Raw genomic sequence first — 26,151 nt, 5'->3', positions numbered from 1 at the left:
GACGAGCTGTACGAGTGGCGACACATTGAGGAGTTGCAGGAGCAGTTGCGGATGCGGGAGCTCCATCAATGGCAGTTGCGGGAGGAGCTAGAGCAGCAGCTGCGGGAGGAGGCGGCGGCAGTGGAAGCGGCGGCCTGGCAGGCGTTGGCGGCGCAAGTGGAAGAGGAGGAGGAGGCGAAGGAGGAGGAGGAGGAGGAGGACGACCCTGACTTCGACTGGTCCGACGAAGATGGGCCAGACCCGAAGAAGGCGGCGACGCATCAGTGGGCGCTCCTCGAGTCGTTTGAGTCGCAGAAGAAACTGCAGGACGACGCCCGTGCGGGGCCTTCGAGACGAGACGGGGCTAGGGTTAGATAATCTACCTGTTTTCATTCAAACTTGTAAAATATAATCAAATTTGAATGAATTTTTTTACTTTCGTCAATATCTTTATTGATTTGGGGCCTTGTTTAGGGACACAACTGGGCAGCAACGTCCCTCAAACACGGCGTCGGCGCGGCATTGGCGTAACCCGCGCCGCTGGTGCCGAAGCCGGAGGACGACGACGACCCGAACATGCGCGCCGCTCTGGCGCTATCCAAGGCGGAGGAGGAGGCCAAGTGGCCGCATCTCGCGGCAGTCATCCGCACCTCCGCGATGGAGGAGGAGGCCCGGCAGGCGGTCGAGGACGCCGAGGCATGGGCGTTGCTCGGCTAGGCCCGCCATGAGGAGGAAGCCTTGCGGCGGCGCGAGGAGGCTAGGCTCCGGCAGAAGGAGGCCATGTGTCGGCGCAACGAGGAGAGGCGCCGCGCGAGGAGGAGAGGCGCGAGGAGGCTAGGCGCCTAGCGAAGCAGGAGAGGTAGCTTCGCCTCAGGGAGGAGGCGAAGCTGCGGGCTGCTGCGGCGGAGCAGCGTGCGGCTCCGGACCCCCACTCGGCCTGGGAAGAGGCCCAGTGGTCGCCGTGACCGGAGTCCCCGGTGCGGTCGAGCCACAACAGCGCATCGCCGCCAGGGGACATCGTCGATGCCCACGGCGACGAGGCCCACAGGGACTAGGCGGTGCACCGGCGGCCACCTCGTCCTCCTCAAACCCTAGGATAGGGTTTTATATATTTTTTAGTTTAAAGCTCATATAGAGGGTTTTTTTTGTAGTTTAAATTTTCCCAAAATATGACATATGTATAAATTTGCCCAAAATAGGGCATATGTTTAATGAAATATTGTTTAGGTTTAATTGTTTTTGTTTTTTTTGTTGTATTTCACTTTTAGGGTGCGTCCGCGCATTGGCCGCAGTGCGCGACCCAAACAGAACGATGACCAGGCCCACCTGTCTACGTAAACGGATTCAAACGGACGACCCAACGGGTCCATTTAGATCGCAGAGTTGGAGATGCCTAAGCGAAATTAGCCTACCAGAAGAAGAGAGATGGTCCGGTTCTTATCCAACCTCAGCCCAGCCCAGACCCGAACTGTGCTAGCCTCGAATTGCCTCGCGCGAGAGAGTCGCAGCCAGATCGTACAAGTATCGGACACAAATTATCGTACGTATAGCAGGACTCTTAAAAGTTTAAACCTACTAATCAAGCATTTAAACCTCAATGCCAAGCCCGTCCTGATTCTTTGGGCAAAAAATAATGTTCCTCTCTATTCTAAACTAGGGACAAAAATAAAAAATAAACAATATTGCACACGAACCATCTCACTGATGTCTCTCTCTTCTGAGAGCTGAAAAAGACCCCTTTATTAGCTGCCAACGTATGCACTGAAAAGTTATTTTCTCGTGCATCTGTTTGTGTGAGCCAGTAGGTGACCATGTAATTATTGTTTGATAAGTCTTCAAGCAGGCGAGATCCAAACAAATATACCCACGTGATTTTACAATAGAATATGTATGAACACACATTAGGCATTTGCGGTTCCATGTGAGTAAGCGTGTCTCATGTTTATTATTCAATCGCAATGGTTGCTATGGTAATCTTGCAAACAATTCAAGGCGGAGAGAGACCAAGAGCCGGGTTGATTCGATATTTTGATTTGCGCTAAAGCTGGTCATGGTGCATATGTTGGAACATGGGTGCATATGCTCTCTATATTTTGAAATGCATCTTATGTACATTTTAAATTTCAAAAAAATTGAAACAAAAAATTTGTACGTACATCTTCACGTGCTACGCGCTCACAAAGTTGTTTCATAAAAAATCGACTTATCATGTGACGTGTGTAAAAAAGACAAAATTCAGTGCTAAAAACAATGCTTTCACAAGATAAAATTTCTCCTTTTTACATAGACCACAAAAAATATTGGTTTTTCGTGAAACTTAGCAAATGCACATACATTATGGAGATGTACACGTAGAATTTTTGATCTAAATTTTTTGACATTTCGAAATATGTTTTTTTTGTAGAGGGAGCATACGCACCCGGGAGCCGAATTGAATTTCCGTACTATCATATCAATATATTATAAAGTAGTACCATAATCTTCTAAATTTATTGTTTTGTATAATCTCATACAAATATGTGTACAAGATCTATTTAGCATTAGCTTTTCTCGTAACGTGCGCTATGATACAGTATCCACATATGTTACTCTAATCTTATCTCTCCTCATTAATTAGATATCACATCAGCATTTTTGTGGACCTAAGATGCATGATATTACCTAAGATACTAGCAGTATGACTAGCCTAAGGCCGTGCCGGTGACCTGTGTGTTGGAAGAAATCAAAGTGGTTGGGCAGTGAACTTTTTTTGAAATGAAGGTAAAAGCTTTGCGTCATTAATTAATTATTTAGTAGGAAAAGAATTGACTAGTTTATTAACGAAAAACTAGGCAAAAAAAATATATACAATGTCCCACATGCATACTACTCACAAAGCATGAAAACCTCTTACTGCACCGCACAATTGATTCGACAACCATACCCAATACAACAACCACAAAGCCCATCACTTCTATAATGCAAAGAAACCATGAACGATAAAAGTCGGTTGAAGACAATGAACACCCCCAAGCCCATGGAGAGAAACCAAATGATGAGGATGGACAAAGAGATTGAGCTTCATCTATTAAGTAGTGGAAGTTTTCCCCATGGCGCCACACTTCTTACCTTTGTTCGTGGGAGACTTCTCCACCTTTGGGATTCCATCCTACTAGGATAGCAATGGCCTTGCAGCCACCTCAAGGATGGTGATCAAGTCACAAAGTTCTTTTGCGAAGAGAGCGTTGGAGATAGAAGCCAACTCACATGCCTCCGTAACCTCGTCACCCGCAGACACCACCAATGATGGCGGCGAGGGCTTCGTGGCAGTGGAACTTAAGACTGATGGATATATATATACGTCGAAGACAACCTAGGAGAAAATCCTAACCTCCCGAACTGTCTTATGTATAAACTATCGAGGAAAAACCTTTACCTCTCACTACTAAACCCATGAGTAGTGTCCTCAACTCATGCTTGTTTGATTTAGAAAAAAAAAACACCGACGACAAACTCTCCAAGTGATGCTGTCGGATATTTTTCGCCAAGCACTTTGTAGGCTGGTCATCCCCAACGGGCATGCACCATTGACATGGGGAAATAATACCCACAAGTGGTTGTTGTCAACCGTGTTGGAGGCTCCAGACGTGCCTGTGCAAAGCGACGATGGTTGGGATTCTTGGTGAAAAAATAGTGCAGTGATGCCAGCACGATAGATGGCTACACTAACGTATCACGATTACTGTGTAAGCGTCAGGTTTACGATTCGTGGACATATGATGAGAATGAAAACTCTAATCGAGCAAGGAAGACACTAGTGCCCTACATGACGCCGTCTCCCGCTCTGTTAATGCTTGATAACACATGTCGACAATGTAAGCAATGGCTATGTCGACATTTCTCCGTGTTGTGAGCTGTTTGAAGAAGGGTATCATGGCATGACAAGCGGTGTGGCCCATGACTTCTCTTCCAAGGAGAGCGTCGCATGGCATGGTCGTACGCGGGTCCTCGCCATCTGTTAAACCTATAGCGAACCTTCTCATCTAATGCTTAGTCCCGTCATCGTCTTGGTTATGTCATCAACTATTCTGTCTAACCACCATGCCCAGTGGTGTGGGACGGAGGGGGCAACAATGGTTTAGTGATTCATTATTGCTGTAGAAAGGAGAAAACTCTACCATTTCAACTTTGGATCGAACCTATGAAGAGCATTTTAATGCTTTTGTACCTCAGAATGTTTTTAGACTAATTTTTTTATTGCTGGATTATTCTATGTGTATTTCAAAATTCAGTATAGAAAAACTAAACATTGACAAAAGTGAGTTGGCCAAGCGGGATTGTCAGAATCAACCGTGATGCCAAAAATACCGTAGTATTTTTTGATGGATTTTAAAGTTTTCTTAACATATATAACAATAATTAAGACTAAAAAACTGTACTACTCCGTATATGTATTTTACTCTAGTGAAGAAAATAGAGTATAAAATATCTGATGTCCGTACACAGCCAAACTTCATCTCCTCTCTCCCGTAGCTTTCTTTCCTCTTCGTCCTCAGTCCCGACCTACCAACCCCAAATCTCTCCTACACTCTTCTACCACTGCGTGCACTCCAGCTGCCGCCGTGCCGTAGCTCACCGTCGCCGCCGACGCCTCAATCCTGCCCCCACACCCCTTTCCCTCCCCCTCCCCAAACACCCCGCCTCTGACGCGCGTCGCCGCCATCGCCGTTCCCGTTCTTCCCCACTGCGACAGCGCGTTCGTGCTGTCCCCGCCGCGTCGGAGCCTTTGGCCATTGGGTTTTGAGGTATGAGCTTGTTTTCGTCCATTGATTAGTTGAATCCTACATACCTCAACAATTTCCGTGTGTGCCGGATTGCCGATGCGTACCCGGCACACCATCTAGATCCGGCCCTGCTGCTTGGATGCACATTCTGGAAGTATCGTCTACGAAAAGCATTTCAAACATAAGAATGAATCAAATTGTTTCCTGACGGATTACAGCCCTTCATATACCAGCTAGTAAAAACATTTCATTAGGATTGAGATGAACTGTTGTTTGCATGAAACTGAACAATTTGGCCAAACCTGAACCAGTGATCCGCGTCTCTATAATTTACCAAAGTTATCTTCCTCTAGCGCTCGCCCTTTTTCATTCATCTAAGGGGAGGATGCACAATCCATTACTTCATCTAAGGCGTTGGTACATGATCAAACGGCAAGATTTTTAGGCTTTGTAACATTTCCTTCTTAAGCACACCGTTTAATTTTTTTAATGAGCGGGCAACTCTGATTATCTTATGAGTGTAAAAATGACACTACAAACTTCAACATAAATTAACATGGCATATATCAGCTACTAAAAAAACATTTCATTAGGATAGAGATGGACTATTGTTTGCATAAAACTGAACGATTTGGCTAAACCTGAATCAGTAATCCGTGTCTCTATAATTTACCAAAGTTATCTTCCTCTAGAGCTCACCCTCATTCATTTATCTGTACTACCATGAAATCTCGATTAATGTTGTAAACAAAGTAGACTGGACCACTGGATGCCAAATACAACGAAAGCATGCCAGACACGAACAAAGGGCTGACATTCTAAACGCACACATGATGACATGAAGCAAATAATTGCTTTGATTCTTCATGTTCAGTACAAACCATATAATTCATGAAGAAATTAGGACAACGATCTGTAAGTAGCTAGGTTCAACACAAAACAACATCACTGGAATGGACTTGACGATCTGCAGTTACTGAAAGGAAAAACAAAACATACAAAGTTACATGGGCTCTGGCGGAGAGCCTCAACGTCGTCCATCTTCTGCCCCAGGCCATGCAATGTAATGCACACCTGATCTAGTTTTAGATTTACTAAAGTTTAGGAAAGAAATAATGCTTCGCCATGACCCGCTCAACGATCATGTAAATTTCTACTGAAAATCAACATTCTCTTTCACCTGTTGTAATAAATTGTAGTAATGCGGCGTGTTAATGCTCCATATTGTCATTTATGTGATGTTTGCTATGGATTTAATTTCAGTATCTATGGTGAAGAAGGCGGTGGCAGAGGTCTCAGTATGAACAGACACTAAAAGGAAATTTCTACATTTCAGTGCTCTGTTGGGTGGAGGGAGGGCTTTTCGTTGGTCCAGTGGTGAAATGGATGCCCTAATCCATCTAACTACTTGACAAAACACGATAGTTGACAACTTCACTGTAAATATATAGCTCAGTTAAAAACTTATTTCATACTCAACATGCCACCATGGTGGGGAAGGTCTTCATCCAAAGATGTAAAGAAGACTGCCAAAGAAAATCTAATTGACACATTTCAGCGGTTTATAAGTCCAAGTGAGCAAAAAGGGAGCACAAAATCACGAGGGAGTCGCAGACGCAGTAAAAACCCAACCGCTGAGAAAGGTTGCTGGTCTACTGCACAATCACGCTCCACATCCCCTTCGAAAGAGGTTTCTCGCTGTCAAAGCTTTGCCGCAGATAGAGCACATGCACAACCACTTCCTCTTCCTAGATCACGTGCTGCAGTGACACGTACTGTTTCTGATATTACTGGCTCAAAGCCCACTTTGGAAAAACGTGATAAAGGACAACAACTACCACTGCCTGCCCTGAACCGGCTTCAGAAAAGACCTGAAACTAGCGAATCTGTTACAGAATTGCCAATTGCGTCTGTCTCCAGCAACTGTTCTATTGACAGTGATGATCGTGGAGATTGTCAGCTTCAGAGCCCTGCGGGAAATGATCCTGAAGTTGTGACTAATGTTGCAACACCGAGTAGTTCAAGGTATGCTCCTTAGTGCATTTTTTTCATCAAAAACATCCTTTTGTTTTTGTAATCACTCACACGCATGTTCTGTTTGTGAAGCTTTGCGCATAAAGAGTGCTCAGGTGCTATCACAAGAAAGAGCACCAAGGAAGTGACGAAGCCGAGCAATGCTTTTCTCGGTAACCAAATTCTCTCCCCATCTCCAAGTGTTACGGTCACTGACAGTTACCAATCCAATTTACAAAGCTCACGACAAGTTGCACTAGAGAGTGCTCCAAATAGTTTGATGTCAAGCCCTTCTCAAAGCCCAAGAACAATATTTCCTGACCAAATCCCAACTTCAGCCTTTTGGGCAGTGAAGCCTCATGCAGATATAACTTTCCTTGGGTCTGGTCAGTGCTCCAGTCCAGGTTCAGGGCAAACATCTGGGCATAATTCAGTTGGAGGTGATATGCTAGCTCAACTCTTCTGGCAGCCTAGCCGAGGCAGTCCAGAGTATTCACCAATTCCCAGCCCAAGAATGACGAGTCCTGGTCCAAGTTCGAGGGTGCATAGCGGAAGTGTCTCTCCGTTGCATCCAAGGGCCGGAGGGGTGGCATCTGAATCTCCTACTAATCGGCGTGATGAAGTGAAGAAGAAGCAAACCCACAGATTGCCCCTTCCACCGTTAAGCATCTCTAACAGTTCCCCCTTTTTGCCAAATAACTCTGCCCCAGCAAGTCCTATATCTCGTAGTCCTGGTAGGGCAGAGAATCCACCTAGTCCTGGATCACGGTGGAAGAAGGGAAAGCTGATTGGACGTGGGACGTTCGGCCATGTATATGTTGGCTTTAACAGGTATGTTTTTTCCATGCTTGAAGTTTGAAGATCTTCAATTCAATATGTATTAGAAATGCAAGTGTGGCATGCTTTTCATAAATAAACCTATAAGTTAGAAGGCTGTTTGGTGAAATATTGTATTTTCTGTTGTGATCACACTTGCTATGCATTCAAATGTTTGTCCTTCTGCTATTTACTTCTCATGGATGTGTTGATGTACCACTACCGTTACAAGAAAAAACGGTGTTTAGCCAAGTTGCACCTTTCTATGAATTCCACCCTACAATCTTACTAAGCCCTCTCACCCAACTCTTGTATAATGTCTCTCGTCTATAATTCTTTCTCAAACTGCATTTGCAAAGCAAATTAAATATGGTGATTAAATTATTAATTAGTTGGCATGTTTGGAATGGGGTCACCGCCATAATTAGACATCATCTATTCACTGAAAATAAGTTAATGCTAAAACATTGTAGTATTCGTAATTGTGGTAATAATAAATTACCTTAGTTGGCTTCATGTTGCGGGGTCCCCTCATTACTCCTTTACCATTGAAGTGATCCTGCGACAATTTTGTGTGTCAGAGTCCACAAACATTCCCGTGACTCTTGAGTTTAAAAGCATTCTCATAGCTTATTTTGTGCTCTGCACACACTTCACAAGTATCTCAGTCTGCAAAGATCCCTGCCGCCATTACTTCATTAATTTCAATGAACAACTCTAGAAAAAAAAGTAGTAACTAACAAACCTGACAGCATGTTAGCGATCACACAGAATAAAAATCCGTTCTTTGACTTGTTCTTTTATCGGCTTGCTCTTACTCTCCCCTGTCATGTCTGCAACCTTGAGTGCACTGACTTACTACACAGGATGTCAAACTCTACTGCTTCATTTGTATTTTGAGGTTTTGGTTGTAAATGACAGAAAAAGTAGCATCTGAGTGGAGTTGGCAAGTGGAGGATGCTTACGAGGGTGTAGTTTTACAATTTCCGCTTGTTTCAAATATTATGCACTGAATGTTCTATTGCGATTGCTCCTCCTATGCTTCATCACTTTAATTTTGTACATTTGTTTTTGCTGTTTGTCATTCGTATGACTGTCTCAGTGATAGAGGCGAAATGTGTGCAATGAAGGAGGTTACTCTTTTCTCAGATGACCCTAAGTCAAAAGAAAGTGCAAGACAATTGGGCCAGGTATGCCCATTTTCCATGTTTAGTAGTCACGATTTTTTTTTGGTTGATTTATTGTTGCTTATTGGTTCATTTCTCAGGAAATATCACTTCTGAGCCGGCTGCAACATCCAAATATTGTACGATACTATGGAACTGAAACGGTATAATTTTCATCAGTTATCATTTACTCCTTATAGTATTCATACTTTCATAGAGCTCATACTATTGTTATCTTACTTGCACCTTTTTATGATCACATTGGTAGCTGAACAGTTTATGCTCTCCGAACTCCTTTTCTTTCATTCTGTGAAAAACTCAACAGATAATGTGGCCTACATAATTTTCCAAGCCCACTTTTCTTCTGTATGTTTTTTTTTTCTAAATACGTCATATAATTAGCTATATATCCAAAACAGGTTGATGATAAGCTTTATATATACCTTGAGTATGTGTCTGGTGGATCCATCCATAAGCTTCTCCAGGAGTATGGGCAATTTGGTGAACAAGCAATTCGCAGTTATACTAAGCAAATACTTTTGGGCTTAGCCTATTTGCATGCAAAGAATACAGTTCACAGGTAGCATTCCATTTACTTTAATTGATTACTTCTTTAGTCAAATTTAGATATGCTTCTGAGTGTTAATTACTTTTAATATTTGTGTGTATTTACGTCCTAAATTTCAGGGATATCAAAGGTGCAAACATATTAGTAGACCCTAATGGCCGTGTAAAGCTTGCTGACTTCGGAATGGCGAAACATGTTAAGTTTCTGTTCATCTTTCCATCTGTTAATACTACTAGCTCAGCATTCAAACAAGAACAGTGTTAGCTAGAATACCATAAATAGTGTCTGTAGGATGAAATGGTATACGTTACACTTCGTGCGTTTCTCCACTCATGCTGATCACCACTTGAGCTTGATCAACATCTATGATAGGAATACCACTTTATTTTAGTCCTTTCCATCCCTGCCAACACATCTGCCGGCTTACTTGTAGAAGAGTTTTTTCTCTCTCAAATAGTTTGTTTACCCATAAGTCATGAGCTTGTATAAACTTGCTTTCTATTTTTTTAGATCAATGGGCAGCAGTGTCCGTTCTCATTGAAGGGTAGCCCATACTGGATGGCTCCTGAGGTATTGCTCCAAATCTTGCCTTTTCGTGGATATCTTCTCTTCAACAATATAAAACACAAGTCACACAACCTTCTTTCCTATTCTCTTACACGTACAAGTATGCAGGTTATAAAGAATTCTAGCGGATGTAATCTTTCTGTTGACATATGGAGTTTAGGATGCACAGTTCTAGAGATGGCTACCTCAAAACCTCCGTGGAGCCAATATGAAGGGGTCAGTACTAGATTCTGAAGCTACAATTTATATTTGTTCATGGAGTATAAATTTCTCGGCAATGGAGAAGTGCTGCTTAAGCTGCACACTGTATATTTTTGCCTCTGTTGCATTATAATCAGCAGTTATGCATTTTGTTGGAGATGCATGAAAGCAACCGAGTTTATCCAAAGAGGGTCAGTGGGCTGTTTCACTTTGGATTTCTTCTGTTGAAGAATAACAGAATAATATCTGAGACAATTCCTTCTAAGCCACTTAAAGTTGCCCCCATTCACTAATCTTGCTGTTAAAAGGTGATTGAAATTTTGGCCATCTTGTGCCATTGTCACAGCTCAGTTTATCCCATTTGCCATTGACCCCTGAAAAGTTGTCAATTTCTCGTCAAATGCCAATTGTACCCTCACAAAGTACCATGTCACTTGTCATTTCTTCATCCTCCGTGTCATCTCTCTTGTACACCCTCCAAAGATCTTGAAACGCTGCTACCTTGCGAGGCAGACAGCTTGGATCTAGTGAAGTCCGGGCATAGGAGGCTAGCCGATTTGGGGTGGAGGTTGTAGGCGGCACACTCTACCAGCTAGGAAGCAGAGGAAGATGAAGAAAGTTGGGAAGGGCAGCTCTGGCCTTTTGCAGTCCACTTGACATGAGGCTAACACCACATGGTTGGAAGTGGCATGAAGGGGCCAAAAAGTGAACTCGGTGGCTTAAATGGGATCATAGTTTTTGAGTGGCAGATCAGGAAACAACTTTCAGTCTCATTTAAGAAATGTGCACATATATATATATATATTTTTTTAACCTGGATGCAGGCACAATGATCTCTTTCTTCAGTATTTTATTTTCCCACGTTGACACAGCTAACTCTTTCTCATTTACAGATTGCTGCAATGTTTAAAATAGGAAACAGTAAGGAGCTGCCACCAATACCAGATCACCTCTCTGAAGAGGGCAAAGATTTCATACGACAATGTCTTCAACGTGATCCATCTAATCGTCCAACAGCAGTGGAACTTTTGCAACATTCATTTATACGAAGTGCATCACCGCTTGAAAATTCAGTTTCCTATGCTCCATTGGAACAGTTGCCTGCCATATCTTGCAAACCAAGTTCTAATAAGGTACTAATAGTTGATTGTTAATGAAAAAGAGTTACTCCTAGACTAAAAAATTATCATGATTGTTGAGCATGCAGCTGTATAGTCTTTTTTTTGCAAATTTCATAAGAACTCCTGTTTTTTTACTTTATTTTGCTTTATAGTTTCCTTTCATTTGCTCCGCCATGGCTCAAAGGGTATCAGGGATATATCTTGGTGAGAGACCTATTTGTGTATTGAATGCCCAGTTTGATGTGGCTCTTGTGATATCCCAGGTGGTCGGGCACACCAGAAATATGTCCTCTTTGGGTCTGGAAGGGCAATCCATTTACCAAAGAAGAGCTGCAAAATTTTCCTCAACACGCAGGTAATCCATTCACCATTTCCTGCATTGTCATTCTTTGGTCTATTCGAACTAAACTGTCCTAAATGCGCAGTAACTAACCAGTATCTATCAGCTTGGAAATGTTGCACCCTGAATTAGAATTGCAACCAATCTATTGCAACTACATCAGTGTTCCATATTGTACTGAACTACTATTTCCTGCTACATACTTTATTTTAACAGTTGCCCTCTCACACATCCAATTGTGCAAATTCGTCTTTATACCGAAAGAAAATGAGACTTGCGTATGAAACTACACACACACGCGCACAAATTAAAACCTTTCCATTCTTCAATTTCTGCTGCTGTCCTATCCCACTGTTAACACTTGAGAAGTGTATGAAGCTCACATTGTTATTGCATTTTACCGTTGTGCTTTGTTATGCTACTGCAGTCTTTTTTATCAACCATAGTTATGCAATCCTGTAAAGAAAATATATGCACCTGGTGATTTCCTTTATATCTGCATAAAATGCCTGCCCTCTAATTATTACTGCTCTGCAGCGATATTAGAATACGGAGTAATATATCTTGCCCAGTTTCTCCGTGTGGAAGTCCTCTTCCGAGGTCAAGATCTCCACAACATCAAAATGGTAGAATGTCACCATCTCCAATTTCTAGCCCCAGAACTACTTCGGGTGCTTCCACTCCTGTGACAGGTGGCAGTGGAGCTATTCCTTTTAATCATAATAGACAACCAGCTTACAGTAACGAGGGCTTCACAATTACATCAAGAGGCCTAGATGAACAGGCTAGTCGGCCTCTAGATCCAGTTATTGGTCGTTATGGTAGACCACAACAGTTCTCGACAGGCATTCAGGAGAGGGTGGTCTCTGAAGCTGACATTCCAAAACCTCAGTCTGGAAAAATGAGACGAAGGAGTGTGCGAGATTTGCATGATACGACATTGCCTTCCAAGCATGTTTCTCAGCATGGGGTCGGGAATCATGTGAAGCTAAAACTTTCACTTGGCTTGACATCTGGGAATCCACAACTTGTACGCAACCATGGTCACTGATTCTCAAGCAAAGATTGCATGATAGGCATTGAGCTGGAACTTGATGAGGTAGCTCCAGTGCTGGTTTGCCCATCTCTTTGTTAAGACCTGGAATTGTATCATAGTACCAGAATGATTCCAACTAATTATTTCAGATGCTGACAGTTGGCAATTGATATAGATTCTCCAGTGCCATTCCTATTGTTTCAACTAAAGGTACGTCTCTTGTCAGACTTTACTGAGAACTATCAGATTCAATATTTCTTTTTCAAAAAGGCGAAGGAATAGGAAATTTTACATTCTCCTATGCAGTCAAAAGGATTGAAATACAATATTTACACTATTAACACTTTTTACAGCATCACTCGCTATATGGTATTATCAGTTAGTGACTTACTACCATTAGTGCTGTATATTTCCCTGGTCTGCTTAAGGCACAAAATCTTCAATGCATAAAATTTGACTAGCTAACACCGTTACTCAGCAGTGTATTTCATTGCTAAAATTTTATGGCCTGGTTATTTATAAATTACTTCTCGTAACATTCTAAAAATGGCCTCAGATTCATGAAGCGAATCAAGTGAGTTCTAACTGCATATTCATTAGTCTTTTGGAGAACTCAAATATCACCTCATGGACTTCAATTATTATGCACATTGTGGACACTAAAACCTGCCCTGGTCAGAATCCATGTTAACATGGCATTCTTAATTTACAGATGAGACCTGCCCTACCAGGAAAAGGCGGAGGCTGCCAGACTACCTGGCCCGTAATTGTATATTAGAGCGTCTTTATACCCCTCGTATCTACATTTTCACATCTTTTTTTCTTATGTTATTTGGAGGCCATTGAACTCCCTTGTACAAAAATGAAACTGATCAAGCAGCTGATGTTTCGCACATGAGAACAATTGAGGCATTCACTATTGCCCAAATATTAACAATTATGAATCTCATTCCATGTAGCAATCTTCTGCCATGCTAGCTCCACAGTGGAAGTGTTGTAATAACTGTAGTTAGTACTAGGCCAATCCATAATTGTATCCATTATTACTCTGGACACGGTACAAATGTCCTGATCGTTAATTGAATTAACATCCTCAAAATGTATCCCGCGTTAATGTTTCCTTTTTGTTGTTGTTTGGCTAGTTGATGAAGTGGTCCCTCGGTGCAGCCAGCTCCCAGTGTGTTCTTCAGTTTCATCTTTTTTACAGTGGAAAATATGTCCCTCTCGAGCTTTTGTGCGCTGTTCTTGGATTTTTATTTCCCAATTGAGGAGCTTCAGCTAACGATTTTTATTTAGTAGCTAGTTGGTCACAATTATAGTTGTCAGAATCATGATTCTGCTATATGATTCTACGACTTTACGATACAAATTGACTAGAATGATTCAATGATTCCGCTAGGTAGAATATAAGATTTTACGATTCTGAAAGTTAAAATCCTACGATTTGCGATCCTACGGTAGAAGTTCCTATCCGAATCATAATCACAACTCTGACAACATTGACACAATGATTTATTACAGTTTCCAGAATCAAAACCCTCACTCCTGGAAGTCCCAACAGATTACACCACATTACTGTATACTAGACCAACTAGAGATCATGCTAACAGACTGATTCTTCTTGGTCTTGGCTAAACCCGTACCTTCCAAATCATGCAAATGCACTGGAATTTTGTTTTTGGATGAAAAATCTGTGTTCAGAAATTACTGCACCCTTGATGGGGTTCTGTGTGAGTGTGAAGGCACACTGTACCCTCAGCTTCCGAAAGTGTGTATTGGTGCCTTACGAGTTTGGACACGCCAGAGCAACCAGCACAATCAACAGGCAACCCATGTGCCATGGCGTAGGGCATGTAGTAGCATGCACTATGCCCTTTACACGGTGTGTGTGTCAACAATAATCTTCAACTTCATCTTCATAGTTGTCCTGGCCTCTGCCCCACAAGGCCACAACCTACCAAAGCGACCAGGTCCACCACTACCGTTGCGCGCTGCAGATTCAAATGATATCAAACTTCTCCAATCCACAAACTGGCATGCACTCATCGCCTGTGTCCTGAGTTCGCTACTAGGGTTCAGTGCTCTCGTAGAGCATAGCATTACTCAATTCAGATCAAAACCTTTCTCTACCTTATTTTTAAAACTTCTGCTGTTACGGATTTTCTCGGTATGATCATCGGTAGTTTTGTTTTCTCTCCTCGTAGTTTATGCTCGCTAATAGGTAGGACAATGTAAGAATTGTTGTCGACATTCCAAATGCATAACCGATAACGGGAGCAGACAATGGGAAACTACAACAAGTCATGACTTAAATATCCACGATAAGCACACGCAGAGCTGAGTACCGAATTACACAAGTCTGGATTCAGATAGGAGAGAACATTTCAAAGAGAGATGGAGAGTCAACGATGGACACGCTAGTAGGGCGAGGGAAACAAGACATCACAAGAAGCTCGATCTTCTGATTGGTAGCAGCGGCAGCTTAAGACCTGCTCTTGAACGGAATTGCTCTGATGATCACCTGGTGGTAGACGGCAGCCAAAGCAGCGCCAACGAAGGGGCCGACCCAGAAGATCCACTGTGAAATGAAACAAGGTTAGGTATGAGCTCTCCAGGGTATTGATAGGCTAAGCATGAGGAAACATATCGATGTGCTATCATCCTCAATTGTCTATATAAACTGATAGGTGTCAGCTACATATTATGAAACATATCACTTTTCAGAACAAATGAGCTATAAACATCTGTCGGTAGCATACACCTATGCTACTATATGTTAAGTGTATGATTATCCCATTTTTTGAGGAAGTGTATGAATAATTGTGGTTGGTTACATATACACCTTATCAGTTCAGACTTTCCAGAACTAAAGAACATAACAGAACTGTGCACCAACTAACTACTAAATATGCCCCACAGGAAGTGCTGATTACATGTCTGGTATATTTGGTCGGAAGCAGTTTGATTATTAGAGGAACAACTTGCTGAAAACGGCAAGTAGGCCAGAGTGGGTTTCACTCACATGGTCATTCCAGGCATGGTCCCTGTTGTAGATGATGGCAGCCCCAAGGCTCCTAGCTGGGTTGATGCCGGTGCCAGTGATGGGGATGGTGGCCAGATGGACCAGGAACACCGCAAATCCAATCGGAAGTGGGGCGAGGATCTGTTTTCACCAACAACGGATGGAAAAATATTACAATCTGTACCGAAATAGCTAGCAAAATTATACATTAGAAGATGACTATATCCACAATTTGCTGGAGCAAGCAAGATCAACAAGAGAATCTAAATTCTAGCTATCAGTTGCATACCACATTACCACTTAAAAGCTTCAGACGTATCAGTTCACTGTATTTACATACAGGAGACGTATTTACATGTAGGAGGTAGATGTTCACCAGAATATGCCAGAGGTCGATTTTAGCATGTAGTATTGTACATATCAAACAAATCTAGGTAGTAAAGATGTAGAGTAGTTACCGGAACATGGGAGTCCCTAGCATTCCTCTTGGCGTCAGTAGCCGAGAAGACGGTGTATACCAGGACAAAGGTGCCAATGATCTCAGCACCAAGGCCATCACCCTTGGTGTAGCCTTTGGCAACTACATTGGCGCCACCGCCGTTGCCCATGTACAGCCCCTGCTGGAAGCCCTTCACAACTCCAGCTCCACAGATGGCCCCTAGGCATTGCATAATTATGTAGAAGATGGCCCTGGTCAGGGACAGCTTCCTGGCCAAGAACAGCCCAAAAGTCACTGCCGGGTTGATGTGTCCTCCTGTTGCAGTAGCAGATAGTAGAGATTAGCAGACAGTATGGTTTTTGTTGTTACGTCATGTTTGTTCCTCTCTTAGATTTCATATATTCAGACTAACCAGGCAGAACCTGAGATTCAGAAGCAGCAGTACTGAAAACTGGACCACAAATTTACTGACGTGGTAGTTTACCGAGAGACAGTGTACAAGTTGACAATAAAAGCGGTTTTATAACTATAAATGCTGAATTTTCCGTAGCAATGTTTAAGCAGTGGTAGAATTGTACAAATATGACTGTATATCTGTTCATCTCCAAGTATCAGCATCAACTAATCAAAGTGATACACACACTTTGGTGTGTGTTCGAGAAAATAACTAATCAAAGCGATGTTTGTCTATGTGCACTACAATTCAGCAGGTTTGAGTATTAAGATTTGGGGTATTACAGAAGCACTATATGAAAAGATGAGCTTTATCCTATTGTTAGGAATCCTGCCTTTGCGTAAAAGCAGGGTTTCGTATACAGCAGCAGTACAGAGTGTGCCGTACTGCCGTCAAATCCAAATGTCAAATTGATACTAAATTACAATAGGACAAAACTTCAGGTGCAAGGGAGGTACATAGATAGGTAGAAGAGCAGAACGTAGTTAAGAATTCCCATGTGCAAGGCAAAATCTAGAACAAATAAAGTTGAGGGCTGCCTAATCACGATTCACGAGAAGGTGATTAATTAAGAGAAGGAAGTGTAGGGCTGACCAGAGATGCCGGCGGTGCAGTAGACGAGGGCGAAGATCATGCCCCCGAAGGACCATGCGATGCCCTGGATGCCGACGGTGGTGCACTTGGAGGGGGACTTGGAGACGCCCATGACGGTGAGGACGGTGATGTAGAGGAAGAGGAAGGTGGCGATGAACTCGGCGATGCCTGCGCGGTAGAATGACCAGGACTTGAGCTCCCCGGGCTCGAACAGCGGCGCCGGCGGGGGCTCCTTGTAGTCCTTGTCGTCACCGCCGCCCTGCGCCGCCGTCCCGATGGGCTGCCGCTCCGAGAACTTGTTCGCGCCCAGGCGCACGTCCTCCTCCTTCCCCTCCATTCTCCCCGCTCTCTTGGGCAGCTAGCTCTCTCTTCTTGGATTGAAGCAGCGGCGGTGAGTGTGTTGTGAGGTGGTGCAGCACGCGCGAGGGCGTTAATAAAGGCAGGAGCGGCAGTGAGCGAGGACGGCACAGTGAAGAAGGTGGTTCTGGAAAGGAGAGAGCGGAGGTGGTGACTGATGAGCACGGGAGTGTCGAGTGGGGGCAGAACAATGGAGTGGGAGTTGGTTGAGTGCCTTTTTCGCTTTATTATCATCATTTGTCTCTAAGCTTATCCAATACGAGCATTCTGTTATTGCATTTGTCTGCAATAAGAATAGTTGTTTCAGAGTGAGCTGTGCGGCTGTGCCTACTCAGATTAAGGAAAAGTGCAACGCAGTGTTTACAGTAGAAATGATCGGATTGGAAAAATATTCAGAAAGTATTCCAAATATACGCTCCATGATAATCTGCAAGTTTGAAATATTGCTATGCTCTTTCTTTTTCTGCGCAAAAGAGCCCACAAGAGTTCTATTTGATTAGGCATCTGAATTGGCACCTGAATCGTACTGAACTTTTTTTTCTTCGCGAAAACGCAAAAGCCTTGCGTTTCGATGCATTGATAGATAAAGAAGAGTTTATGTACAAGTTCGAGGACGGACACACCACGCCGTACAACTCGATCCAAGAAAAAGGAAAAAAACCTAGACTAGGGGAGTAACTGGCGCACACCTCGGGCTCCCGCGTCCGCCCAAAGCCGCGCGTCAGCAGCGATGTCGTTGAACAAGGATGTCACCGAAGGCCGCGCATTGTCGAAGACCACCGCGTTCCGATGCTTCCAAATCCACCATGCCGATAGCATGATAACCGACGAAGTGCCCTTGCGCAGCTGGCGAGGGGTAGTCCGCACCACAAGCGACCACCACTCCGCGAAGTCACCCTCAGCCGTGGGTGGGCCTGAGGTGGATCGGATCCACGACAGAACCTCAAACCACACCGTCCTAGAGAAGGAACATCCTGTAAGGAGGTGCCTCATGGTTTCAGCAGATTGATCACATAACGGGCATCTCGGCGCATGCGGCAGCCCCCGCCGTGCCAACCTCTCACCCGTCCAGCACCTGTCAAGACAGGCCAACCAGATAAAGAACTTCACCCTAGGTGGCGCCCAGGATTTCCAGTTGAGCTTCCAAGACCCTGAGATGATTGACCCCTGGAAAAGGGTGTCATAGCAGGATCCAGCTGAATACTGTCCATCCGTCATCCACCGCCAAACCAACCTGTCCGGGTCCCCAGATAGTTGAATGTCCCTGAGTCTACCCCACAACTGGACATACTGCCACAGTGCCAGGGCGCTCGGTGCACCTACTATATCGGGGATCCAGGTGCGGTCAACCTGCGCTTCATGGACCGTGCGCGCCTTCCGTCGGCGCTTTGGAACCAACGCGTATACCTCCGGCGCCATCTCTTTGATGGATCTGCCGTCCAGCCATCTGTCCTCCCAGAACAGGGCGGATTCCCCGTTACCGACTGTAAGGGTACATTGCCCCTATGTGTGGTTTTGGTAATTAATGACAACCCCTATGGACTAATGTTTTCATTGAGTTTATATGAAGGAATATTCCATAGGTACTACTTGTATTTCATGTGTTGGATTCAGGTATGGATGCCATGAAGATAAAGATACACCTTGTGTATTGGCATCAAGATCATTGTTTTAAAGATACATATGTGACATGATCAAGAAGAAGAAATGAAGATGGAGTTCTTATGTGGAACTCAATATTAGCCATGCTCTATCTTAAGTGAGTATGAGAAGATACAAAGTTGATTTGGGCAAGTTCAAGATGAGCATCTCAAGTGGATCACATGCTTGAAGCTTGCCGTCCATTTGGTGATAATGGACATGTGAAGATGTGCATCAATAGAGCTTTCCCATCATGGTGTATGGGGGAGCATTTGTGAGTCTTCACGAAGCGACGATGATCAAGTGAGGCATTCCGGCTTGAGTGGAGCTTGAAGAGCTATCATCAAGATCAATCGGGATGCGCATGGCAAAGGTATGGCCTTGCTAGGTTTTCCTTTTACCGGTCTCAAGGTGGATGTTGGGAGACCGGATTATAGGATAAATAGCCGCACTATCAAGAGGGGCGTTCGGTTGGGTAACTTGATCGCATCGTCTTAGGGAGCTCAATCCTTTGCATACTTTGCATATCCCTATTGCTTCTTGGTGTTTCTCTGTGTGAGGTTCTTGAGCTTGTTGCTAGCTTTACAACAAGCCCAAGTTCATCGAAAACGGAATCCGCATGCATCTTCTATTGCGTTTTCGAGTTTGGACGTCTTTACCGTTTCTTGACGGTGGGAGACTCCCTCTCTAAAATCATCTAAAATGTTCTGTGAGGAGTCTCCATATTTCCAGTTTTTGTTGGGGTTCTATTAGTCGTTATCTTTCCAACAAAATTGGTTTCATGTCAATCGGGGTCCGGACACAAAAGTTATCACAGTTTTTGTATAACATGATTTCCTGCTGGCCCGGTTTCTAGCCCGGCGTGACCGGCCGTCTGACCGGATGGCCCGGTTCAAACCGGCCCCTGGACCGGTGCCATCCGGGCACTATCCAGTAAGCTTTTAATCTTGGTCCGGTTTCTAGCCCGGCGTGACCGGCCGTCTGACCGGATGGCCCGGTTCAAACCGGCCCCTGGACCGGTGCCATCCGGGCACTATCCAGTAAGCTTTTCAGCTTGGTCCGGTCACTAGCCCGGTCGACCGGTCTGTGGACCGGATGTCCCGGTCTGTGGCCCGGTCTAACCGGGTCCTGAACCGGACGGCCCGGTCCCAGGCCCGGTTGACCGGCCTCCTCGACGGCTGACTCAGCCCAACTTTTCCCCAACGGTTATATTTGCTCTTGGGCTATAAATAGCCCTTCTTCCACCTTGGGCTATAAATAGCCCTTCTTCCACCTTGGGCTAAGTACTTCTTCCCTTTCTCTCACCTCCATTGTTGCATTTGAAGAAGTTGCTCTCTCTCTTGTTCCCCCCCATGATTCTTGCTCATATTTGAGGATTTGAGAGAGGAGATCTAGATCTACACTTCCACCAAACCAATTCTTCTCTAAGTGAGGGAATCTCTTGGGATCTAGATCTTGGAGTCTTTGGTTGACTTTCCCCTTGTTCTTCCTCTCCAATCTCATCCTAGCATTCGTTGCTTTGGTGGGATTTGAGTGTGAAGGACTTGAACACCTCCGGTGTTCTTGCTTTGCATCATTGCATAGTGTTGAGCTCTCCACCACGATTTGTTCGAGTGAGAGACCGTGAGCTTGTTACTCTTGGAGGGTGACCTCCTAGTTGGCTTGGTTGGTGTCCCGGTGATCTCTTCGTGGAAGATTGTGAAGGGGCCCGGGCTTCTCCTTCGTGGAGCTTCTGAAGTGGTTGTGGAGCTTGCCAACTCCGGAGCGGAGGAAAAGCTAACCATAAGGAAAGGGCCATAATCCTTCGTGGGTGTGGTTCGGAGAATAGGGTGAGCCTTCGTGGCGCGGGGAATCCTTCGTGGGACCTCCACTCCTCCAAACGTGACGTACCTTGTTGCAAAGCAAGGGAACACGGGAATACATCCTCGTCTCCGCGTGCCTCGGTCATTTCTATACCCGAGCTCTCTTTCCTTGTGATAGCCATCGTGCTTGAAGTACATATATCTTGCTATCACTTGTGCTACATATATCTTGTGCCTATCTTGCTTAGCTCTAGTTGCTATTGTTACACTTAGTTGAGCTTAGCATATTTAGGGTTTGTGCTTGTAAACTAAACGATAGTTTAATTCCGCATTCTTACAAGGCAAATCCGCAAGAGTTTGTAATTGCCTATTCACCCCCCCCCTCTAGGCGACATCTCGATCTTTCAATTGGTATCAGAGCGAGGTCTCTCCTTGTTTTAGGCTTCACCGCCTTGAGAGTAAAGATGTCGGCTAGTAATTTAGTGCACAATGACACAATTATCTTTGTTGGCACAAATTATCATTTGTGGCGAAATTGCTTGCTTTGTAAACTTCGGACCTTGTGTCCAAACATTGAGCAATTTCTAGATGTAGGTTTTTCTCCTCCGATGGATCCTCAAAATCTATCTTTAGAGGATGAGAAAAACTTACATCTTGAAGCTCAAGTATCTAATGAGCTTTTATTCTCCTTGCGACTCGATTTTCGTAGGTTCTTGATATATATAAAGCGAAAGTCGTCTCATGAGATGTGGATCAAGCTTAAGGAAATGTTTGGTGGATCCACTTCTCATTTGGTCGGTGGTGACTCCGAGGAGCTCTCTTCTTCTTCACATCATGAAGAGCTCCAAGTTGCTTCCACCTCCGGCCGTGATGAGTCATCATCTTCTTCCACTTCACCAACGTGTTGCAAGACACAAGGTAATGATATGGTGAGTGGTGAGGGAAATTGCAATGTTGATATTGTGCTCAATAGTGATGACTCTTCATCTCTATCTCATTGCAATGTTTCCTCTTTGGACTTAAACACATCTTGCATTGAAAATAATCTACATGCTTGTGTTGATAGTCCTTGCATATCATGTGTAAATTGCTTACATAGATCTCATGAGGATATGCTTGCCTTGTCTTGCTCCCATAATCAAAATGTTTCTATTTCCTCTAGTTGCTTGTTGACTAACATTGTAGAGGAAACCGAACACTCTATGGATCAAGACATGATTTCAAATGAGGATTCAAGAATATCTTCATCTTCATCCTCTGGTATGCACATGTGCCTTATGGCAAATGGACCAAAGGTATCTCCTACTTTGACTCCTAACACATCCTCTAGTGATGATGATGATAATGATGAAGAACATAATACCTTGGTGCATGATATGGCAATGGTATATGCTTCTCTTCGTGGTAATAAAGAAGCTCGTGCTTATCTCGAACACTCTATGGATACCTTGAATAAATATAGGGAAACCATAGTGGAGTTGGAGTCCCATGTTGAAAATGGGGAAATGAGATTCACTCTCCTCAAGCATGAGCTAAAAGATGAGAAGCATGCTAATTTTATGCTTACACAAAAAATTGAATCCTATATGCATGAAAATGAGAAAACTATTGTTGATGCTTGTGCTACTAACTCTAATTCTTGTGAAGCATCTACCTTAGAGGAGAATGTTGAGCTAAGGGCTCAACTTGAGTTGCTAACTAGCAATTATAGGGAATTGGAAGAAAGTCATAAAAAGCTCTCAAGCTCTCATGATGATCTTCTAATTTACTATGATGGGCTAAAGTTAGCTCATGAGGCAAGTATCACTAAGGTAACATCTTGTGAGCCTCATATGGATGTTAGCACAATCTATACTACAAATGTTATATTGCCATGTGCTAGTCCTTGTAATCCATCTAGTCAAACTAGTGATACACCTTGTGTTGGATTACTCACTTTGCCTTGTTGCTCTAACAATGAAGCTTCTACTTCCTCTAGTACTTGTATTTCTACTAACCATGTAGAGGAAATAAAAGAGCTCGAGGCTCAAGTCCTTTCTTTGAAGAAAGACTTGGAAAAGCGTCATGAAGGGAAATCCGCACTTGACAAGATGCTAAGTGTGCAACAATCCCCCAATGATAAGAGTGGACTTGGATTCAACTCCAATAACAAGAACAAGTCCAAGAGCAAGAGCAACAAGAAGAAGGGCCAAGACAAAGTCAAGGATCCGGCCAAGTTGGTTTGCTTCAAGTGCAAGGTTGAAGGGCATCATGTTAGATCATGCCCATTGAAGAAAAAGAAGCACTTGAGTGAGAAACAACAAGGGAAACGGCCACAAGGTCAAGGTCAAGCTCATGCTCGACCTCAAGTTGAAGATAGGCCACTTACCAAGAAGAATCAAGATATTGTTCCCCAAGAGAAGAAATCAATAAAGAAGAGAAAGGGGAACACTTGCTACTTATGTCGTAAGAAGGGGCACTTTGCTTCTTCTTGCTTAGGTGGTACCTTATCTAACCCTATAATTGTTGATAATGATTATTCTCTAGGGAAGGATAAGGATGGCAATGTGTTTGCCAAGTTTGTTGGAACTCAAAGTGGTTTCAAGAAAAGAACCATTTGGGTTGCCAAGCCTATTGTGACTAATCTCTTAGGACCCAACTTGGTTGGGGACCAACAATCTCAAACTTGATCAATAGGTGCATTTGGAGGTCATTGGAGACTTGGCTACTTCATGAAGAATTAAGGGATCTTCATATATTATATTTTGACCAAGCCAAGTCATATGGATTATCGTCTATATCTTATATCCAATGTTCCTCTTTGCGGTAACTTATACTTCAACTCATCATAATTATTGTAAGTTACTTGCCCCTTTGCATGTTTGGTTTTGTACCAAATAGGTGTATGTATGTGTTGTGTCTTACTTGCTTATTTGTGTATTCAAGTATGTTTGTTGGACTCACCATATACTTGTGTATTACTTTGAGCCTAATGCATCTTGATGATATCTTATTTGGCTCTCTTTGAAGTGATTAATGGAACATCCCATTTTGGGGGAGTGATATGCTTTGTGCATCTCTCTTTCTTTAAAATGTGTGTACATGGGTACCACCACTTAGTATTGATATTGCAAGATTATCTAGTCACTATGTGGTGTGCCATACTCATGAGAAATTCAAATTCTAAATATCCATTAATCATCTCTAGTTGAATTTTAGTTGCCTCTTATTTAGAAGAAATGTTTTATCACATTATGGGGGAGTAATATGTTTTGTACATATCACAAACCTAGAAAATGTGAACATATGAGGTTATGCCACTTAGAGTTGATGCTCTTAATTATCTTGTTCCTAGGTGGCATGTTTGCTCAAACAAGCTCCATTCCTAATAAAAATATTTTATTACTCATCTTGTGGGCTTTTTTGTTTGAATATGAAATTCTTGGTGCGGTTTTTCCTCAAATACATATCTCTATATCTTATTTGGGACACCGTTTGCTTCAAGTTATTCTAATCATTGCCGTGCGTGATTGTGTGACTAGTTGAAGCTATCAAGAATCTTCATCCGTGCATAGTGCTCAATTCTATATACTTATCCTATGCCTTTTATTGTGAAGTTGATCCTTACTAACATTGTGAATACTCCACCGGAAATTATTTCCAATATACTCATTGTCTTTGACAATTGATAACCTTGTATGTGGTTGAATTTTTGGATCATCTTCACCTTGGATTGTTTCTTATTGCCTTATTTTATTTCCAACAAATCCTTGTTGCTCCCATGTGTCTTCCTTGTCCCTTTGAAAAATCTTTTGATAAATTCTCTTGATTCATATCAAGTGTTTGTTTTGGAAGACAAACCTTTTCCTTACGGTACATTGTGCCATTGTGAAAAGTGTATAGGGTTTGGTTTATTTTGTTTGAACCTTGCTCTTTGGGGGAGTTTGCTATCTCATTCTTTCTTACATGATTTATTTGCTTGAATGAGATAAATCCTTGAGCGTGTTTGCTTTATTTCATCCTTTATGCTCAATGGTTTCTTCTTAGTTCATTTGTTGAACTTTGTTGAACAAATCTTTTGAGATTTGCTTCTTAGATATAACTTGGACAACAAATTTGTTTTGTGGCACCTCTATGCCTTATCTAATTCTTTTGGTGTTTTGTCCAAAGTATATCTTTCTTGGATCTTTAAAGGTTTTGGTGCATGCTTATATGTAATTTGTTTATACTTGTAGCATGCTTGCTTTCTTTTGATCCATTATGTAGGATATACTCCATCTAATCCTAAATGGCTAAGATGTGCATGAAATTCAAATTTCATCTAAATATGCACATATTTATATGGAGTGTGTCCTATATATTGTGGTTAGTCTAACCATGTTGGACCCAATAAGTTTGGGGACCAAGATGTACTTGAATGATGTTTTAGGTACATTGGAGATGCAATGGAGGCTTGTCTCATCTATAAGGAAGGTGTTGTCACCATATGAGGATTGGAGTCAAGCTAGGATGATCGATGAACTCTTATCTACTACATCAAGCCATTGCCATCTCGGTAACAAGTATCTTATTCATGCACTCTCATATAGCATCCAACCTCTTGTAGGTTGTATCTTGGCATGAAATTATTTATTTCGAAAATATTGCGGTTCTTGAAAAAAACCTTTTAGAGTAAAACTTCTTATTGAACATTTGAGTAATTTGAGAAGATGCATATGATAGGTTATATATATATCATATTTTATGATTCACCTATCACAAATATGCCCTCTAGCAATTTATTGCATATCAATTCCTCAAAGAGCTCTTGTATGCAATATTGATGAATTTGTGAAATAAATCTGTATTTGTGATACTTGTTGCCTTTCTCAAAACACTCCAACTAGCTCTACTTCCCTTATTGTTAGTTGTAATGTTTTTGAGGTTTAACTTGGTTGAAGTTCATTCATATATACCATAAGTGAAAATTGGAGCCATAGGCTATATATGCTTCTTAAGCAAACATCCTTTGGTATATTTTATGACTTCATCTTGGATATCTTGTTTTATCTATTTTGTTAACCTCTTGTGTGTGCATGTTTCTTTATGGATCACTTTGTCCACTTTAGAAACTCATATACATAAGAGTGTTAATCCATCACCTTGATATCCTTGATCTTTGCCGGCCATCTTTTACCCCTTTTGTTTTTAGTGGGTTGGTAAAGAAAATTTATGAGTGCTTGGTTTATTTATTTTCTTCATGCACTCATATCTCGTAATTGTTGGACTCAAGTTGTTCTTGATAAGCATACTC

General features: G+C 42.8%; 2 protein-coding genes across 5 annotated transcripts; one reads left to right on the top strand and one right to left on the bottom strand.

The window, feature by feature from the left end:
- The first annotated feature begins 4,491 nt into the window (after positions 1-4,491).
- On the top strand, positions 4,492-13,669 carry LOC127306750 (mitogen-activated protein kinase kinase kinase YODA). Of its 4 annotated transcripts, none has more exons than XM_051337453.1 (14): positions 4,492-4,763; positions 6,006-6,767; positions 6,849-7,586; positions 8,674-8,761; positions 8,839-8,901; positions 9,157-9,317; positions 9,425-9,500; positions 9,816-9,875; positions 9,981-10,088; positions 10,967-11,206; positions 11,458-11,549; positions 12,072-12,633; positions 12,720-12,780; positions 13,283-13,669. In XM_051337453.1, the coding sequence occupies exons 2-12, from the start codon at positions 6,223-6,225 to the stop codon at positions 12,583-12,585; spliced, it is 2,685 nt and encodes an 894-aa protein (XP_051193413.1). In that variant the 5' UTR covers positions 4,492-4,763; positions 6,006-6,222; the 3' UTR covers positions 12,586-12,633; positions 12,720-12,780; positions 13,283-13,669. The 4 variants fall into 4 exon arrangements, with proteins under 4 accessions (XP_051193413.1, XP_051193414.1, XP_051193415.1 ...); XM_051337454.2 differs by lacking the exon at positions 13,283-13,669 and adding an exon at positions 13,127-13,260; XM_051337455.2 differs by having other exon boundaries at positions 12,081-12,780.
- A 1,191-nt stretch (positions 13,670-14,860) lies between these two features.
- Positions 14,861-17,510, bottom strand: LOC127306751 (aquaporin PIP1-1). The gene is made up of 4 exons (XM_051337456.2): positions 17,080-17,510; positions 16,051-16,346; positions 15,593-15,733; positions 14,861-15,148 (listed from the first exon to the last, which is right to left on the bottom strand). The coding sequence occupies exons 1-4, from the start codon at positions 17,414-17,416 to the stop codon at positions 15,053-15,055; spliced, it is 870 nt and encodes a 289-aa protein (XP_051193416.1). The 5' UTR covers positions 17,417-17,510; the 3' UTR covers positions 14,861-15,052.
- Between the last annotated feature and the right edge of the window lie 8,641 nt (positions 17,511-26,151).

This window comes from Lolium perenne, chromosome 6 (assembly GCF_019359855.2).
Source record: "Lolium perenne isolate Kyuss_39 chromosome 6, Kyuss_2.0, whole genome shotgun sequence".
NCBI lineage: Eukaryota > Viridiplantae > Streptophyta > Magnoliopsida > Poales > Poaceae > Lolium > Lolium perenne.
Note: the sequence above shows the minus strand (reverse complement) of the source record. Positions and strands in the feature narration are given on the sequence as shown.

Coding starts and splice junctions, on each gene's coding strand:
- LOC127306750 (XM_051337453.1), top strand. CDS start 6,223: ATGCCACCATGGTGGGGAAGGTCTTCATCCAAAGATGTAAAGAAGACT. Junction 8,902..9,156: donor GATACTATGGAACTGAAACG/GTATAATTTTCA, acceptor TATCCAAAACAG/GTTGATGATAAGCTTTATAT. Junction 9,876..9,980: donor CATACTGGATGGCTCCTGAG/GTATTGCTCCAA, acceptor ACAAGTATGCAG/GTTATAAAGAATTCTAGCGG.
- LOC127306751 (XM_051337456.2), bottom strand. CDS start 17,416: ATGGAGGGGAAGGAGGAGGACGTGCGCCTGGGCGCGAACAAGTTCTCG. Junction 15,734..16,050: donor CTAGGGACTCCCATGTTCCG/GTAACTACTCTA, acceptor TGGTGAAAACAG/ATCCTCGCCCCACTTCCGAT. Junction 15,149..15,592: donor ACCATGCCTGGAATGACCAT/GTGAGTGAAACC, acceptor TTCATTTCACAG/TGGATCTTCTGGGTCGGCCC.